Below are 18,238 nucleotides of genomic sequence, written 5' to 3' on the forward strand. Positions count from 1 at the left end.
GATTTTGTTGACAGGCTATTCTTTAATAGCAATAATAAATAAATGTTGAACTTTTGGATAATTGATTTAAAGCATTGAATGTGGTCACTTGGGAAATAGCACCTTATTATAACTATTTTTAAAGGCTTACTTAAATGTTTTTGAGAGTGAGTTAATATATTAAAGAGAATCAGTATTCATTACATAGGAAGGAACTGCTAGTGCTACTTTATGTTAGATATTTTAGAACATTAAAAAATATAAATTATGTGTCTGCAGTTGTCAAGAATTTTTTTCTTTTAATCTATATGATTGACAAAATGAAACCCCTAGAGAATAAAATCATACTAGATTCAACTGTAGTAAGTATTAAATTATCTAAAATAGAAGACAAGTAGGATGGAAGTTTAGTGTAGTAGAAAGAGGAGGCTTGGTGACAGTGTGGAACTTTAAAAGAGTCTTGAAGAAGGTGGTAGAATGTGTATTAAAATGATACATGGCAGTGGGGAGAACAATATAAATAGCCTAGAGTGGGAAGAAAACATTGTTAAGTTGGCTATGTCAGGTTTCAAAATTGTTTATGTACAGGAAGATAGGAAGTATGCACTTAAAAATTAAATACCAAAGTGTTGGTATTACGTGTATAACTGGTTAAATCATCAAGGTGAATGATTTTGTATTTGTTGGTTTATACTTTTAAAGTCCTTCCTGTGTTCCTGGAGGACATGGATAAGGTAGGTTATACTTTATCTTTTCATATTTGAATAGTACTCATTTCTTGAAATAGGACCTGACTGTGTCAGATTTTAAATGTGTTGAATGAGTTCGTGAACAAATACTTTATTATATTGACTTTCACAGGTTCCATTTGGTCTCTTGTTGGAGCCATGCTCTATGCTGTTTATATTGTTATGATTAAGAGAAAAGTAGACAGAGAAGATAAGTTGGATATTCCTATGTTCTTTGGTAAGAATATGTTTAACTTGTTGAGACTATGTACTCTGAATAATTAACGTAGAGTTTTGTTTTTGTTTTTTGGAGAGAGTAGGGAAGGTTCCCTTCCCACTCCCCGATGTAATTCTTTAAAACCATTAGACTTTAAAGGTTATGAAGTCTACTCTCAGTGTTTTTCTCTTATCTTGTTCTGCATAATTGTGGACCTGGAGGAAATGTTCACTCTCCCAATGTGAGGTAAAAGAAATTCTAATGTACCTTTTTCAAATTAATATCTTTAACCTGTAAATCAGATATTTTCCTCATTGATATCACGGGTTATGCTGTTATAAGCATGTGAGGGTTTACCTGTTGTATTGTACATTTTGCCATTTTTGAATTGTTAGAAGCATAGGATTGGGGAAACCACCCCAAAATGATGTCTAATACTATTTCTGTCCATGAGCTAATTTTTACTAAAAATTTTAGGTCATTTGCACTTTAAGACTCAGACTCTTTTATGACATAGATTTTTTAATTACTCGATTACAGTTTCAGGCATCAATTCTTAATTTTGGTAAATGCCTAATAAAATTTATAAATTCTTATTTGCCTGAAATGAGCTCAGTAAAGAAGTCTGATATCTAGGATTACAAAAGAAGAGTACATTGACATGTCCCAAACAATATCTGAATATCAATAGATAATGGAGCCTAGGGTTGAGAATTCCAAGTACAGCTTATAGGAAACCAGGAGACTTGAACTCTAGCTGTTGTAACTTCTTTTATCTCATACTCATCTGAAAATGAGGAGATTAGACTAGGTTAGTAGCTGATTTATGAAGGATCCTAGGAAGATTGGAAGGAAGTGGAGTTGCATGTGTGAGTTTGGTTTCCAGACTGCTCTGCTGCTTCTACTGAAGCGGCTCTGCTTTGTTGTGTTTTTTTTAGCATTATAAATTAATTTGTAGAAATGATTTTTCTACTAAAAGTACTTTGAATATCTGTACCTAATGATTAACAAAAATAAAATATTTGAAAACCCACCAGACTGGGTGATCACTCAAGTTGCTTTCAAGTAGAGAATTCCTAAGTATACCTTAAATATGAAGATAATTTTAATGACATCTTATTTTGAAGTCATAGAAAAGTCCATCTGGAATGGATTGAAATGTTAATATTTTGCAATTTTTTTTTTTTTAAGATTGGCAGCTTTGAAGAAAAATTGCTTGTTTACTCTTACTGGAGAGTATGTGTAGACATATGCCATGATATGTAAAGCAATATGAAATTGACCTGGGCTTTAGAATAGACAGAATTAGAGAAGAAGTAGTTAGAATTGGGATGTGGAAAGTTCTTTGGGCATCACGGTGTGAGCAGAGCATAGCAGGAAATGGTGAGTAGATCCAGTGTGCTGGAGCATTCAATTGAGGAAAGAGGAGAAGCATATGAGGCGTATGAGAATCTGCAGAACCCGTGAAGTGATTTGGACCTTTCATCTCTAGATCCAAAGGTTGTCACTTCATGCGGAAATGCACAGGCTTCAAGTTCAGGGAACAAAAAGAGATCTGCTTCTTGATAACGCCAAAGTGAAAATGAAGTTGCTCAGTCGTGTCCAACTCTTTGCGACCCCGTGGACTGTAGCCTACAAGGCTCCTCCATCCATGGGATTCTCCAGGCAAGAATACTGGAGTGGGTTGCCATTTCCTTCTCCAGGGGACCTTCCCAACCCAGGGATCAAACTCAAGTCTCCTGCATTGCAGGCAGATGCTTTACCCCAAAGTTTGGTGTTTTAACTACAACGATTTTTTTAATGTTATACAAGCCTTGTGTGTGTGTGTTGTTTATTTTTATTTTTATCACTAGGTGTCTTAAGTTGGTTTTCCTAGAAGCAGGATATGAGACAGTAATTTGGTGTGGGAGATTCATGGAAGGGGTGCTCTGCAGGAAAGACTGACAAGGGAGTGAGATAAGCAGAATAGAGAAGGGGGAAGAACCATGTGATCTCTGGTGCAGCTGAGGCTTGGCCAGCTTGTTATAGGTCCCTGGGCAGGGAGCATAGGGGGAGCAGAGGCAGTCCTCAGAGCTGTCCTAGCCTAGAGCCGTTAGGATTTGGCTGCAGAGGGTGTGGAGTGGGGAGAGGGTGGGATCTTTTTGGGAAAGACAGACTTGGTCGCTCGCTCTCCAAGACAGTTCTTCAGGGAAGGCAGGTACTGTAAGTCTTAGTGGCATATAGAGAGTGGGCATTCCCTCCCTATTACAATTTAACTAGGCATCCTAAATACAAGTTTATTATTTAGCAGCAAATATAAAATATATATCTACTGTGATTTAATTTTCTTTTAGGAAAGCTCTATAATTACCTTTGGATCTCACAGTGAAATTGTGATGTTAAACTGTATAAAATGTCCAATAAAAACTACTATAAAATTATAACATTTGTGTCTTTATATTTTCATGTGTGTAGTCATATATAAGCTCATATTTCTATATTTAAAATAATAGCATTTGTTAACTGTTTACTTATGCCATGTACTGTGTTGTATTTTTGTCTAATCTTCCTAGTAACCTAATTAAATATTATTTTATACTTATAGATTAGAAAACCGAGGTTTGCAAGAGGTTAGCATGTTGCCTAAAGATTACAGTAGTAGTGAATGGTAGAGTGGGATTGGATCCCAGGGCGGTCACACAGAGCATGCACTTAACCACTAAATGTTATACCCTTCCTTTACACATAGTCCATGCTTAGTTCATACTTCTATAGCTGTTTGTGTATGTATGTAATCTCACAGACTAGCTTATGAGCTCTAGGAAGGCAGGAAACAAGAATTTTATCTTTTTTTGGAACCTTCCTCCATTATCCCTAGCATAGCATGGGTGCTTTAAACATAAATACAGATTGAATCAGAGAGTTAACAGTGTATGTAGTTCCTCGTAATAATTTACGCTGAACACATGCACACACAGATATGCACAAGTTATTCCTTTTAAGTTCCAGGACACTATATTATCATAATCTACTGTTGACACCCAGTCTTTTTGAATCGTTGTAAATGTTTTTCTTCAGTAGTTGCTCTATGCAGTAGAGATAGTTGAACCTTGAAGACTCCGTGATCCCCAGTCGCTTGATAAAGTTTTTGCTTGTGTTCATCTCTCCACAGGACTTACTTAAAAACAAAAGTAATAGAACTTTCAGTTAAGGAAACCTTAATGAAGCTCATTATGGGAAACCTAATGTTTTCTGATTGTAGAGTTGCAGTTTTGAAAGATTGAAATAAATCACAGTTACTAACTTTTTGTCTCTTTTGTATGTGTTTAGGTTTTGTAGGTCTCTTTAATCTGCTGCTCTTATGGCCAGGTTTCTTTTTACTTCATTATACTGGATTTGAGGACTTTGAGTTCCCCAATAAAGTAGTGTTAATGTGCATTGTCATTAATGGCCTTATTGGAACAGTGCTCTCAGAGTTCCTGTGGTTGTGGTATGTACTGTTTATTACCCTGTGATTTATTAGTTATGAATTTATTGACTTTTGGCTAGTTTAAGCATTTCTATTTTTTCTGTCTTCTGGTGGCCCTTCCTATGTACTCTTTTCACCTTATACACTTACAACTTAATACAGTAACTCCATTAGAGCAGGAACTGTTTATTTTTTTTTAATGTCTGTGTTCCCATTGCATAGAGTAGTGGCTTGCATATAGAAGCTCATAAATCTTTGTTGAATGATTAGATGGATATGAATGACCTATATTTATACAACTGTTTTATAAAGTAGAGTGTTATGCAGATCAAAGGCATCATTTTCTAATGGACACTCACCCTTAGGAGATGGGTATCCCAGGTATGCATATGTGAGTTCTAAGTGAGAATCTGGGAACTTTGCTTAGTCAGGAGTGTTTGAAATGTCTGTTTGATTGTTCAGATTTTTGTTTTGTTTATCCTCAGGACTTTTCAGATGAGTGAGGCAGATATATAAACCCTAAGCTTTAGGGTTTGATTAATTTGAGGTTTTAACATACTTTGATGTAATATCAACTATGTTGATATGTGATAATAATCTTAAAGTAGTTTGAAGACAATATCATATATAGTGTTTAAGAATACCTTCAAATATAGAGCTTAACGCTTAGTTCTATTTCCATCAAATAGAAACTTAGAAACACAAATTGTACTTAAGCTCCTGAATGAATTTTATTGCATGCCATTTAAACTACTGATTAGTTTTCCCTTGCAAAAGACTGCAACAAAAATAGCATTTTCCGTGAAGTCTTGCTTAATGCTCTGCCTGCACTTGTCTCCCCTCTCCAATTAAGGAAGTATCTCTTTCCCTGATGTCCTCCACTCTTACTCCCTTTTATGTAGTACTTAAAGGTTTAGTTTATATTGTAGTAATTCATGTAGTTGGGTTTTCCTGGTAGCTCAGACAATAAAGAATCTGTCTGCAGTGCAGGAGACCCGAGTTCACTTCTAGGGTCAGGAAGATCCCCTGGAGAAGGGAGTGGCTACCCAGTCCAGTAGTCTTGCCTGGAGAATTCCAGAGACAAAGGAGCCTGGCAGGATGCAGTCCATGGGGTTGCCAAGACTGAGCATGAGGTCGTTAGACTGAGTAATACACACGCACACAATGTATGTAATTATCTTAAAATCCTTTGTTGATCTAGAACCCTTTGGTATCAAAATCTATTTCCTCATTTTGTATAAATTATTTTAGGTGCTCATTTTTTTTTAACCAAAAGGACTTACTTTTTTAATGTATCAATATGTATTATATGTCTTGTTCTTTTAGCCTGTCACTTCTTTTGTTATATCATTTCTCTTGCCTCCTTCCACTCTTGGTTCTAGGCTGATGAAACTACTTACTGGTGATGTTTTGAGTGTACTCGGTTGAACCATAAAGAATTGTTGATCTTCAACCATTTTTGATGGCTGTTTGAGAGGGTTCAACTCAGTGAACCCTATGCTTTAAATGATTATTCATTCACTGTATTTTAATAGAAGTTTATATTCTGTACTATTCTAAGTTTAGTTTAAATTAGAAAATTTCAAAGCAGAGTTCTTACATATTTGAAAGAAATAATTTAAAAAATTTTGGATATTAGACTAGAGAAAGGTTTAATATGGTTCATATTACATTAAGACTTATAGTAAACATGGACAGTGCCACTTTCAAAAGTTAAAATACTCATTCCTTATTGAGAGTTTTTATTTTTAATAAATATATAGAATAGAGTTTCATTATGCCAGCAGATTTTAATGTAGGCTTTGAGGATGAATAAATACGAGTTGTGACATATGTAAGCTCTCTTATATGAGCATTCTAAGTTTGCACCCTTGGAAAATTTTACTCTTAAATAACAAAATAACATGTTTTGAAGTATTCTTTTTTATATTTAACTTTTTTAAAATTTAAGAGTAATAAATTTTTAAAAATGTACAAAATGGATTAAAATGAAAAGATAATCTTTCTCTTCTACTACCCCAAATTTTCATTTCTTTTTCTCAAAGGCAACCACTGTTAATTTCTTAGCCTTCTACAATGCAGAATTATCTTTACATACAGAAGTGTGTATCAATCTCTTGATCCTCCCCCCTCCAATTTGTTTTATTTTTAACATGCAAACTATGGATATCATTCTATACTTTTCTTTGTTCCCACAAATTGTTGTCTTGTAAATCCTTACATATCCGCCACTAGATTCATTTTTTTAAAGTTTGTGTAGTATTCTAATCTGCTATGGTCCAATCCATTATGTAACAATGCGTAGAACATAATGTGTTTTACCAGTTCCTTCTTGAGAGATGTTTTTGTTTATAGTCTCTTGCTTTGAAAGTAATATGGTATTAAGCATCCTTATATATGTTTTTGCTTGTATACATAATTATTCTATAGGATAAATATTGAAAAAACTGAATCAAACACATGGACTTGATTCTGATAGAGAGTTACAAAATATTCTCCACAGAAGGAACACAGTTTATATTCCCAACTGTGTATTTGAATCTTTGTTGTTGAAAAAACTAGACACTCAAAGTCATATATTATGATCAAAGCTACCTGGGCTGGATTTTTCAGGACTTCAAAAAAGTTATATTTTTCAGATATACTTCTATACTCAAGCACTTAAGAGTACTTTTAGTAACAAGTCAATAGCAATAAGTTAATCTGTAATGGAACAATTTTCATGTCCCTTAAATTCTAGGTGTTATTGTAACTCAAAACAATTATAAGAAGCATATCTATATGTTTTATATCATTTTATATCTTAAAAATAATTAAATCAGAAGTCATAATCTACATTTATGATGATTTCTTTCTTTTTAGGAAGGCAAGATTATCACGTTAACTATAAATAGACAACTAACTTTAGCATATATAATCATGTACTGAGTAGCATACTAAAGACTTAAAAGTGCAGTTGTAAATTTTATTGGAAATTAGAGATGTGTACTTGTCACTCATTGTTTATGTAAAAAAATTTTTTCAAATGCACCATTAACTCCATATACTGTACTGCTAGTGTAGATATGAGGTTATCCACCTAGTCTTCCGTCTCAGCATTTCCTGAAGTGTACTGAATGGATAATAGATCAAATGAATTCAGCCATCAGCTAAATTGGGAAACCTGCTATAAGTCAAATGGGTTTTTTAATACTTCATCTCAGACTCGGTCTGATGTTACTTTGCATTATGAATCTAAGAACAAATGTATTTTAAAAACCCAGGATTTTCCTGGTGGTTCAACGGTTAAGAATCTACCTTCCAATGCAGGCAGTGACCAGGTAGGATCCCTGGTCAGGGAACTAAGATACCAAATGTTGTGGGGCAACTAACCCGACATGCCACATATAAAGAGCAGCCCATGTGCCGCAACGAAGAGCCTTCGAGCCACAAAGAAAGATCCCGCATGCCCACAGCTAAGACCTGACACAACCAAATAAATAATTTAAAAAAAAAAAAAAGGGTCGGGGAATTCCCTGGTGATACAGTGGCTAGAACTCAGTGCTTTCACTTCCAGTCCCAGGCCTTGGTTCTGGTCAGGGAACTAAGATGCTCTAAGTTGTGCGGCCAAAAAAAAAAAGACCAATAATAATTTTTTAAAGCCAATATTTGATCCCCAAGTACTCTTTTCACAGAGAAGCTTATGAATTGTGGGCTGTCCCTTGAATTCTCTTTATCACATCGATAAGAACTAATTGTGCAACCTCTGTTGAACACTTAAAGTGACACACTTTATCAAGAGTTAGCCTCTTTTATTTCAGGACAATGTTGTTAACCCTAACAGCTAGAATTTACTTACCTATAATTTCCATAGTTCTGTAGTCCTAACTATATATATGATAGCTTTATAATTAATTTTTATACACTCAATATCTATTCAATACAATGCTTTTCTTTATTTTTTTCATTCAGTTATATAAAATTGTATGCAGTTGGTATGTCAGAATTTGATACTAACATTGATAATTCAAAGTGAGAATAAAATGAAGAGCTTATGTTTTGATTACATCAATTACTAGAAAAATGAAAAACAGTAAGGAAGTATCCTGAAAAAATACTCAGTTCTTTTTTTTAGATACTAAGCCAAACCAAAAGAGCAACAAACATCTAAAGGCCACTTAATTTTTAATGAGGGCAAGATATTTTTGCTTTAATGACAGACTCACCTGTTGGTTATCACTTTCTTACTGTGTTATAAGTTATTGTTCTGAACTTTTACTATAGCTATTTCCTTTGTTATCTAAGTGTCATTATCACAAAACTAAGAATTCTTCTGACAGTTTTATAAAAAAATGTTAACAAAATATAAGTTATACATCCAAAGTTGAATATCATCTGTAAGCAGATTTAGAAAATAGTATAAAATCTTTTGAAATTTGTATATTTATATATTAGATTTTTAATATTTGAAGATGAATTTTGAGAATTATCTTAGTAACTTTACTTTTTATTATGTTAGTCCATCCTAAGCTTTTATCCTGATCTCTCTTACCTATATGGTAGGATAATTTTTATTTTTTAAGATATTTTGAATGCGAACCATTTTTTAAATCTTTATTGAACTTGTTACAATATTGCTTGTTTTATGTTTTGGATTTTTGGTCACAAGGCATGTGGGATTTTAGCTCCCCAACCAGAAATCAAACCTGCACCGCTTGCATTGGAAGGTGAAGTCTTAACCACTGGACCATCAGGGAAGTCCCCCTAGGATAGATAATTTTTGGTCATTGTTTTTTGTTGGTTCTTTTGTTGTTTTGGTATGGTAACGTATATTTTCTTTCTTTCTTTTGTTTTTTTAGGGGCTGCTTTCTTACCTCATCATTGATAGGCACACTTGCACTAAGCCTTACAATACCTCTTTCCATAATAGCTGACATGTGTATGCAAAAGGTAAGGCAAACTATTTACTAGATATTTTAAGTATATTATTAAATCAGAGCTAATAGTGAAAGTTAAGGTATGTGACTAAATTATAAAGATGACCATGAATAATACTTGGTGCCTTCTCTTCCAAGCTGTTTTACTACATAGAGATATAAAAAGTATCAAAGAAATGGTCATCTTTGTAATTTAGTCACATTTAGTTTTTTATTTAAAAAATAATTCTTTGTTATTTAATTTTGTTTTCTGATTCAGTATATTATTTATTTGCTGTGGTTAAGAATGGAAATCTCTGTAATTGAGAATTAATTATTCTACATATATCATGATTTTAAAAGAATGTGAATATTGTAAAATATATATAACACTAAAATCATACATCATATAATATCCAGGCCTTTCCACATCTTCAGGTCATAATCTTGAATATCAACCAAAATTAGTCAAACTAGGGAAATGATACTTATCAAAGGATTTTGGTAGCTGCTGTGTAAATGAACTTTACCATACTGATATTTTGAAAAATCAGCTTTTTTGCAGATTTGAAAAATAAAAATTGAAGGTTAATTTTATTTTTGAATTTTTAAGAAGACCTGTAATAGCGAATTTAATTTTAGTAAATGATACTGTAATTTGTTCAGATATTTTAAGATGGAGGCAAAACAGAAGGGAAAATATATGTATATATATTTGATTAGAAAAACACACCAACAGTCATTTCTTGATTGCACATCAGGCATTTAGTTAAATGAGTAGGCTGGGCCTTTGGTGGGAATTGAAGGCAGAAGATACATTCTGGAAAAAGTAGCAGGGTGTGTCCCAGAGCTTCAATAGGAACAAGGTGGGAGTAGCTTACTTTCTTAGTTTTTTTTTTATTCTAATAGTCAAGCGTATTTATATATATCAATAGTTTCTGCAATTTTTGCATTCATTAACTTTATTTATTGTGCTTAAGATACATTTTTTTTAACTTAATTGATATTTGGTATAATAGGAAGCATTCCTGATTGCATCCAGACTTATATTCAGATATATTCAGAAATTAGACTTTTTTTGTTTACTTGGGCAGTTTTCATTGTTAATAAATGTCTTCATTTTTTTAAAAAAAATTTGTCTTCATAGCATGCTGGAAATCAAATTAGAAGTGTTTTATTATTTGGCAACATAAAAAGAATTGCATTATTAAAAGTGAACTTTGCCTGTAAAAGTCATCTAGAGTTTTACCTACCTTTATGAAGTTTGTTTTTTTCAGTAGCATTTTTTTAGTTGAATAGTCATGATATCATTCTGTCAACTATATTTCTGTTTTTAACTCTCATTACTACTACTACTACTACTACTACTACTAAGTCGCTTCAGTCGTGTCCAACTCTGTGCGACCCCATAGATGGCAGCCCACCAGGCTCCGCTGTCCCTGGGATTCTCCAGGCAAGAATACTGGAGTGGGTTGCCATTTCCTTCATGGGTCATTTAAATTCATCATGTTTTTTCTAAATTATTAAATATCTTGCAAATATTCCAAGAATGTTATACCAATAGTTTGATAACAGTGTGAAGACTTTTTAGTACTGACCGCTGGGTGTTCTTAGGCTGACTCAGCCTGTGTATATGTACCATATGAGAAGAATGTGCATGCTGAAATTTATCAATGGTTTTCCTTGTGTTGTGCATTATGAAAGTGAAAGTGAAAGTGAAGTCGCTCAGTCGTGTCCAACTCTTTGCGACCCCATGGACTGTAGCCTACCAGGCTCCTCCATCCATGGGATTCTCCAGGCAAGAATACTGGAGTGGGTTGCCATTTCCTTCTCCAGGGGATCTTCTCAATCCAGGGATCGAACCCTAGTCTCCCACATTGCAGGCAAACGCTTTAACCTCTCAGCCACCAGGGAAGCCCCTATGCATTGAGTCCTTCATAAATAAATAATTATTTTCACAAAACTCCTTTACTCTGACTAAAACTAATATGAAATGGAATAGTATATGTTTCCCACAAGAGGGAGTCTTGCCTTTGATTCTAAACCTCATTTCTTTAATACTTAGAAAGGGTAAGCAGTTTTTCTCCCCTATTTTAAAGATAGGAGTTACTGTTTTCATCAATATTTTGAAAGCAAACTACCAGTGTGTTGCAGCTGAGTCTCAATAGTTAACCAGTGTGGATTTTTTGGCAATTGTTTTTGATCCTAAGTTGAATCTAGGTGGTAAAGGAAATAATTTTTTTTTGGTAACTTTATGGGATCTCATTATTTCTAATTTTCTTGATGACCCAGGTAAAATGATGGTTTGGAGGGTCAGGATTAGCAATCAGAGCTCCTCACCACTGAGGCTTTGCCTGTCTCCTTTGCCTCACATTTCCTAATAAAAATATTCCTCTTTATAGTCTTTATTTTACTTAGTCATGATTTCCTTTGGAATCTTTTTCTTTTCAAGTTATATTTCATCAGTAAATTGTTTGCCAAAGTTTAACTTAAAGAGTTTCATCTGTTTTCAGTACTGTCATAAGAAAAGACCCATAACATAACACAACATCACAGCTATAGCATAACTTAGTTTTTTATAAATGGGAATTTTTAAAAAAAAGACTTCAGAAACTAGAGGGGAAGAATCAACTTGAGAATAGTCAGTAATCAGTAAAGAACAAATGGGTAGTGTGATGTATAAGACAGGTGCTTAAAAATTCGCTATTCTATTTCTGATGTATTCTGCCTAATAACTGAAAAGCACAGTTTCCTGCCTTTCCTTTAGGATATTTTCTAAGTAAGAAGTATTTTTGTTGGTAATTGAAGCAAGTGATTAGTATAAGTAAATCCTTATATTTAATAATAATATTCTCAATATATTGTCAGTGCTTAGTATTATTTTCTTAGTGTTTTATTTGTCCAAGTTATCACAAATATAAAAGTTGTGTTTAAGGGAAAACTGTCTTAATGATAATTGTGGGTATTTTTTTTTCTTTTTTCCTATCTCTTATTTTTAGGTGCAGTTTTCTTGGTTATTTTTTGCAGGCGCTATCCCTGTATTTTTTTCATTTTTTATTGCAACTCTCCTGTGCCATTACAATAATTGGGATCCTGTGATGGTGGGAATCAGAAGAATTTTTGCCTTTATATGCAGAAAACATCGAATTCAGAAGTAGGTTCAGTTCCAGTATAAATTTTTCAAATTTTTGCTAAGTATGGAAATCATACCATGCTGACCTAGCTTTTAGAGATTCTGTGAAGAATTTTTAAAAGATTATAATATTATATGTACAATGCCAGATAAAAGAATTTGTTCAGATCTATGGGTGATAGGATAGTTTCTTCAAAACTGCTGTTTTTTAAAAAATGTTGTAATTCACAGATGAAATCAAAGTGCTTACAGTTTTGCTGTAACAAATTTAAATGTAGAAAAAATTTATTGATGTGAACAAAATTCATAATAAAATATGGTAACATTGCCTCATTTTCTTTTTCATTTTTTTTTAAGAGAGAAACCATTTTATATTCTCTAAAACATTACATTACAGAATGTAAAGAACTTCTTACATTCTATAAAGAACTTGGGACAGTTTGTTGAGCAGTCTTGCTCTAGTCTTAGGTCTGACCTCAGGCACTGGCCAGTGGAATAGATCATTTGTAAAAGTTCCTTTCGGGTCTAAAGCTTTCCTAACTATTGTCTTTTTTTTTAAGGGCTCCAGAAGACAGTGAACAGTGTGAGAGTCTCATTCCTATGCATGGTGTTTCTCAGGAGGATGGAGCTAGTTAGCTATAGTCCAGGTTTGTATGTTAGTGGACATTAGTATTGAATAAGGTCCTTATTCTTTTAAAAATTTTATTTATTTTTATTTTTGGCTTTGCTGGGTCTTCGTTGCTGTGCGGGCTTTTCTTTAGTTGTGAGTGGGGGCTACTTGGTTGCAGTACACAGGATTCTCATCACAGTGGTTTCTCTTGGTGCACAACACAGGTTCTAGAGCACATAGGCTTCAGTAGTTGCAGCATCTGGGCTCCTTAGTTTCACCACCTGAGCTCTAGAGCACAGTCTCAATAGCTGTGGCACACAGGCTTAGTTGCTCACAGCATGTGGGATCTTCCCAGATAAGGAACCGAACTTGTGTCCCTTGCATTGACAGGCAGATTCTTTACCACTGAATCACTAGGGAAGCCCAGGTTCTCATTCTTGTATTGCTCAAATACAGAATCAATTTCCTATAATTAATTTTTTTGAGAGTTGATACAGCTTAGAGGCTGAGAAAGTCCGACTCTAGAGTCAAACTGCCTGGAATCCAATTCCAGCTTCTGTGTGTACTAGCTGTGTGACCTTATGCAAGGTTCGTGAGCTCATTATGCCTTAGTTTTCTTCTCTGTGAAGTGGTAGTTGCAGAAGAACCTCTCTCACAAAGTTGTTAGAAGTATTAAATTCTTGGTAAGTTTAAAACATGAAATATGGTACCTGACCCAAATAAGTGATTCCCAAGTATATCCAGTCCTTTCTCTATGCATGTGTGTGTTTGCTATAACTGGCACGATACATCCAACATATCCTGATTCTCTGACTATGCTTTTCACTTAACAGTATTTCGAGAACATTTTTTTTTTAATTTTAAGAAATAGTATCTTTTATATTTCTTACATGACAGAAAGAGTTTTGTTGTGTTTTGGCTGCTGGGTCTTCATTGTTATGAGTGGGCTTTCTCTAGTAGCCTCAAGTCGGGGCTACTTTCTAGTTGCAATGCATGGGCCTCTTGTTGTGGTGGCTTCTCTTGTTATGGAGCACAGAACTCTCGGGCCTGTGGGTTTAGTAGTTGTGACACATGGGCTTAGTTGTTCTATGGCGTGTGGGATCTTTCGAGACCAGGGATCAAACCTGTGTCCCTTGCATTGGCAGGCGGATTCCTAACCACTGGACCACCAGGGAACCCCTGATTGGTCCCTTTTTCTTCTAGTTTTTACTCTTAGGATGGCTATGCATGTAATAGTGTGAAAAGTTAGAGTTCTACAAGACTTCTTGTTCAGTGTAGCTGTCTCCTGCCCTGCTTATACTGCTCTCGATTTTTTTTCCTACCCTGAGGAGTCCCTTTAAACTGCTCATTGATTCTTTCTGTATTTTCCTCTCCATCTAAGTACATGCTTATACTTCTATTTCTTGATTTTTCAGTTTCAGGCATCTTCAGTTGATTTTCCCACCATGGCAGTATAAGATAGGTTACTTTCAGCTTCCCCCTCCTCTGCTCCCACTCCACTTGCCTGCCTTCCAACCCTGTATCCTTCCTTCCTCCTCATCATCCAGGATAGTTACCGTGTGGTTTGGATAGATGTGTTATCAGTGTTTACCAAGTTATGACCATATAAATGTTATTTTTCCTGAACCATGTAGAATTGTGCCTGGCATTTAACCAGTCCAAGACCCTTTCTTCCTACCCTTTTTAGAGAATTAACCTCAGATCTTCTCCTGGGATAGAGAAGAGGCACTTGACTAGCTGTGAAAAGTGAGGGGAGGGCATCTGAGTATCTAATTGCCTTTTTCTATAAACTTTGTACCAATCTTAGTACATTTTTAGTTGTACATTTTTTTAGTTTTTTAGTTGTAAATTTTTAGTCTGCCTATTTTTGGTTGTTTCTTTACCTCTCCCTACAGAGATACCTGATGGTATTTCTTCATTCTAACCAAGAATTAGCTGCTATATTCTTGTCTCTGTTCTTTGTCCATGTGGTTTAAACCTTTAAAAAAAAATCCCTTTATTGTCTTTCTCCTGAGGTTTTGGAGACGGTAGAACTAAATATGTATTTTGCCATATTTAAATTTTGTAAAAACTGCAAATAGTTATTTAAAGCTTGTTTAGAAAATATTTTATTTATTTATTTATTTCACTATGTTGGGTCTTAGTTGCTACACATGGAATCTATCGCTGAGACATGTGTGCTTCTCTCTAGATACGGTGCATGGACTCTAGAGTGTGCAGGCTGTCTAGTTGCAGGGCACAGGCTTAGTTGCCCCGCAGCATGTGGGATCTTAGTTCCTTGACCACGAATTGAACCTGCATCCCCTACATTGGAAGGTGGATTCTTAACCACTGAACCATCAGGGAAGTCCCTCTTTAAATCTTTTTAATGCTTTATTTTATGCATTTTCCCTCCCTGGTATGCTATGCATCATTTTCATATTCACATTCATACCCACTCTCAGCCAGAAATTTTTGGAACTGAGAGTGGGATAAAGGGAAGATAGTGAAGGCTAAAGAAGATAGACTACAATAGAGTAGAATAAGGTAGGCTGGGTTAGGCAGGAGTCTTTATCTCCACAGGGATAACAGTAGGATGTATTATGAATAAAACTGTTATTTTGTGATCTTAAAATAGCCATTAGATGTCAGTCAACATGTAGAACTCACTTACATCAGTTCTTAGTACTCACCTCAAGTTCTAGTATCCAGTTTTACTGTGTTTGATATATATTTCAATGTTAACATAATTTGCTTTTTAAAACATAAATTAGAAAATTAAAGCTGACAGTTGTAATCTAATGATTATTATGTGTTTGTTTTTATTTTTAGCTTGATGATGGAGTAGTATACAGCGAAGAGACAATCTCTGGCAAGTTTTTGTAGAAAAATGTTTCAGTGCCTAGTCTGAAAAATAACAGTTTCAGTTCTTTGGAACTCTAAAACATATTTTCCTCATATCTTTTGTCTTCATTTTCATAATGAAGTACTTTGCTATGTAGCTGTGTACATACCACTACAGTTATAGGAAGTTTCGGTCTACAGTCCATCTAAAGGACCAACCTGCCTTATACATCTCAAGGAATTCAACTGATGAAATAATTTGAACTAATCAAAGGATAAAATTTTAATGTTCTGGAAACTTTATTTTCACTTATTATTTGTTAAATGCTGGACTATATTAGGAAAATGTTTTCAGAAATCAAGTATATAGATCAGTGTTTCCTACAGGTAAAATGCTAAAATAAGCTGCCTATAATAGGTACGAATTATATTTTTGAGTTTTGTAGAATATTACAAATTAACAAAACAAAAAATGTTTAATTTATGCAACAAATATGTTCACACAAATATGGTAGGACTTTAAAAAGAATCAATGTTTGACAGAAGATCTGTTTCATTTACACTGCATATACTGTATTATCCTTTCATAGCATTAGGTGCCTTGTACTTTAAATCTGTGACAAACCATGGTGAATTTTTAAAGGGGAAGTATTACTGTAAAATGAAGAATTATGTATTTCTAAAGGCTGTAATGCTGTAAATTTAATTGATAAAGCTCTGCTTATTTAGAGTTTTGAAGAAATATCCTCTCTTCAATTAAACATTTTCATAATGGAATGATATAAATTGAAGTGATAAAGTATTATTAAAATAAAATGTTTATATATATATGTGTGTGTGTGTGTATTACAGATCTACCAATTGGTTTCTGATTTTTTCATATATAAATACATGACATTGTTCTAGAACTGGATGCCTCTTTTAAAAATAATGTTAATTTTCCTAAATTTTTATGGTTAAAAAGCAAAGAAGGGAGGCAAGAAGAAATTCTACTTTAAAAATTACAGTTGAACTTTTCCTCTACCAAGATTAAATTAAATATAAAATACTTCTGATTTAACTCTTAGACTTACATCCTTATTGTGCAGCTGCTCCTGGACTTTACTCACTGTAGACCTCAGAGGATGAATGTATGTCCCAGGATCCATTCAGTCTTTTGATTAATCAGAACCCATTTCCTTCTCAAGTTTTGTGAGACTAGTTCATTTCTCTTTAAAATTTCTTAAGAATTGAATTATGATTCAAGTCAAAAAATTATCATTTTTAAGAATTCCCTTTGTTATGGTTAGCTTCAGTTTTTCTTATTCACGATCTTAAAATTGCTTTGGTGTCACTATAAGTCTAAAGTGAAGTTTAGCTTGTCCTGAGAACTTTTAGATTACATTAATTTAAAAGATTGTTTCTTGCTAACATTAAATTTTTTTAAAAAGTCTATTTTTTTATTGGTGCCACCAATAAATCTTATGCTGAAAATCATAATTGATTTTGTTAGCTTGACACAGGTTAAAGGCATGTAAAAAATGTGGACCTCTAAGAAATTTTATCCTGGAAAGAACTACTGAAGTAACATTTCAGTTACTCAAAGACTAAGTTTGGTTGAAATTTATTGTTGGTATACCTCTCTACTTTCTATTTTTGCTGCTTTGACAGTTTGCCAGTACCTCTTGGCAATTATAGGATGAAATAGTTGAAACAGCGATGGTGAAATTAAAACTTTAAATTATTTTCTAATTATGGTAGGAAAAGAAGTTGAAGTCAGAAGTTTTTAGTTGTCCATGTGCTCTGTGTTCATATGCCATACAGATCATGTGTTGTCACTCAGGATTCCAGAAGTAGTAAGCCTTGTTAATATATTGGAAAAATCTTGAGGAAGTCTTCTTCCACTTGGCTATTATGCTTTTTATCAATGAACAGCCTCTTTATTTTTTTTTTAATTAATTAATTTATTTATTTATTTATTTATTTTAAATTTTAAAATCTTTAATTCTTACATGCGTTCCCAAACATGAACCCCCCTCCCACCTCCCTCCCCACAACATCTCTCTGGGTCATCCCCATGCACCTGCCCCAAGCAAGCTGCACCCTACGTCAGACATGGACTGGCGATTCAATTCTTACATGACAGTATACATGTTAGAATTCCCATTTAGAAGGAAGCAGTATTATTGTTTACCTGAAAGTATGAATTACTACTGCTTTGCAGTATTATCTTCTCTCCTGGTTATATCTATCTTAATGATTTTTATATTTGAATACTGTAACCATGGCAGATGAGCAGTTGAGGACTTCCTTCCTGCATCTCTGTAGTTGAGGGTTCATCTTCTGAAGAAATAGTCATGGTAGATTACTTCCATGCTGTGATTACCTAGAAATCTAGGTATCAGGGCTCTGTCACAGTGTGACGG

At 34.0% G+C, this 18,238-nt stretch overlaps 1 protein-coding gene across 1 annotated transcript in view; it reads left to right on the forward strand.

Moving 5' to 3' along the window:
• Nucleotides 1–16,663, forward strand: part of SLC35F5 (solute carrier family 35 member F5) — a 37,928-nt gene extending 21,265 nt beyond the window's left edge. Inside the window, exons 11-16 of the mRNA XM_018062032.1 lie at nt 841–945; nt 4,234–4,393; nt 9,211–9,301; nt 12,267–12,421; nt 12,961–13,047; nt 15,822–16,663. Of these exons, the coding sequence (XP_017917521.1) occupies nt 841–945; nt 4,234–4,393; nt 9,211–9,301; nt 12,267–12,421; nt 12,961–13,036 (587 nt within the window). The 3' untranslated portion in view covers nt 13,037–13,047; nt 15,822–16,663. The remainder of the gene's footprint in view (nt 1–840; nt 946–4,233; nt 4,394–9,210; nt 9,302–12,266; nt 12,422–12,960; nt 13,048–15,821) is intronic.

This window comes from Capra hircus, chromosome 2, assembly GCF_001704415.2.
Source record: "Capra hircus breed San Clemente chromosome 2, ASM170441v1, whole genome shotgun sequence".
In the NCBI taxonomy this organism is placed as follows: Eukaryota; Metazoa; Chordata; class Mammalia; order Artiodactyla; family Bovidae; genus Capra; species Capra hircus.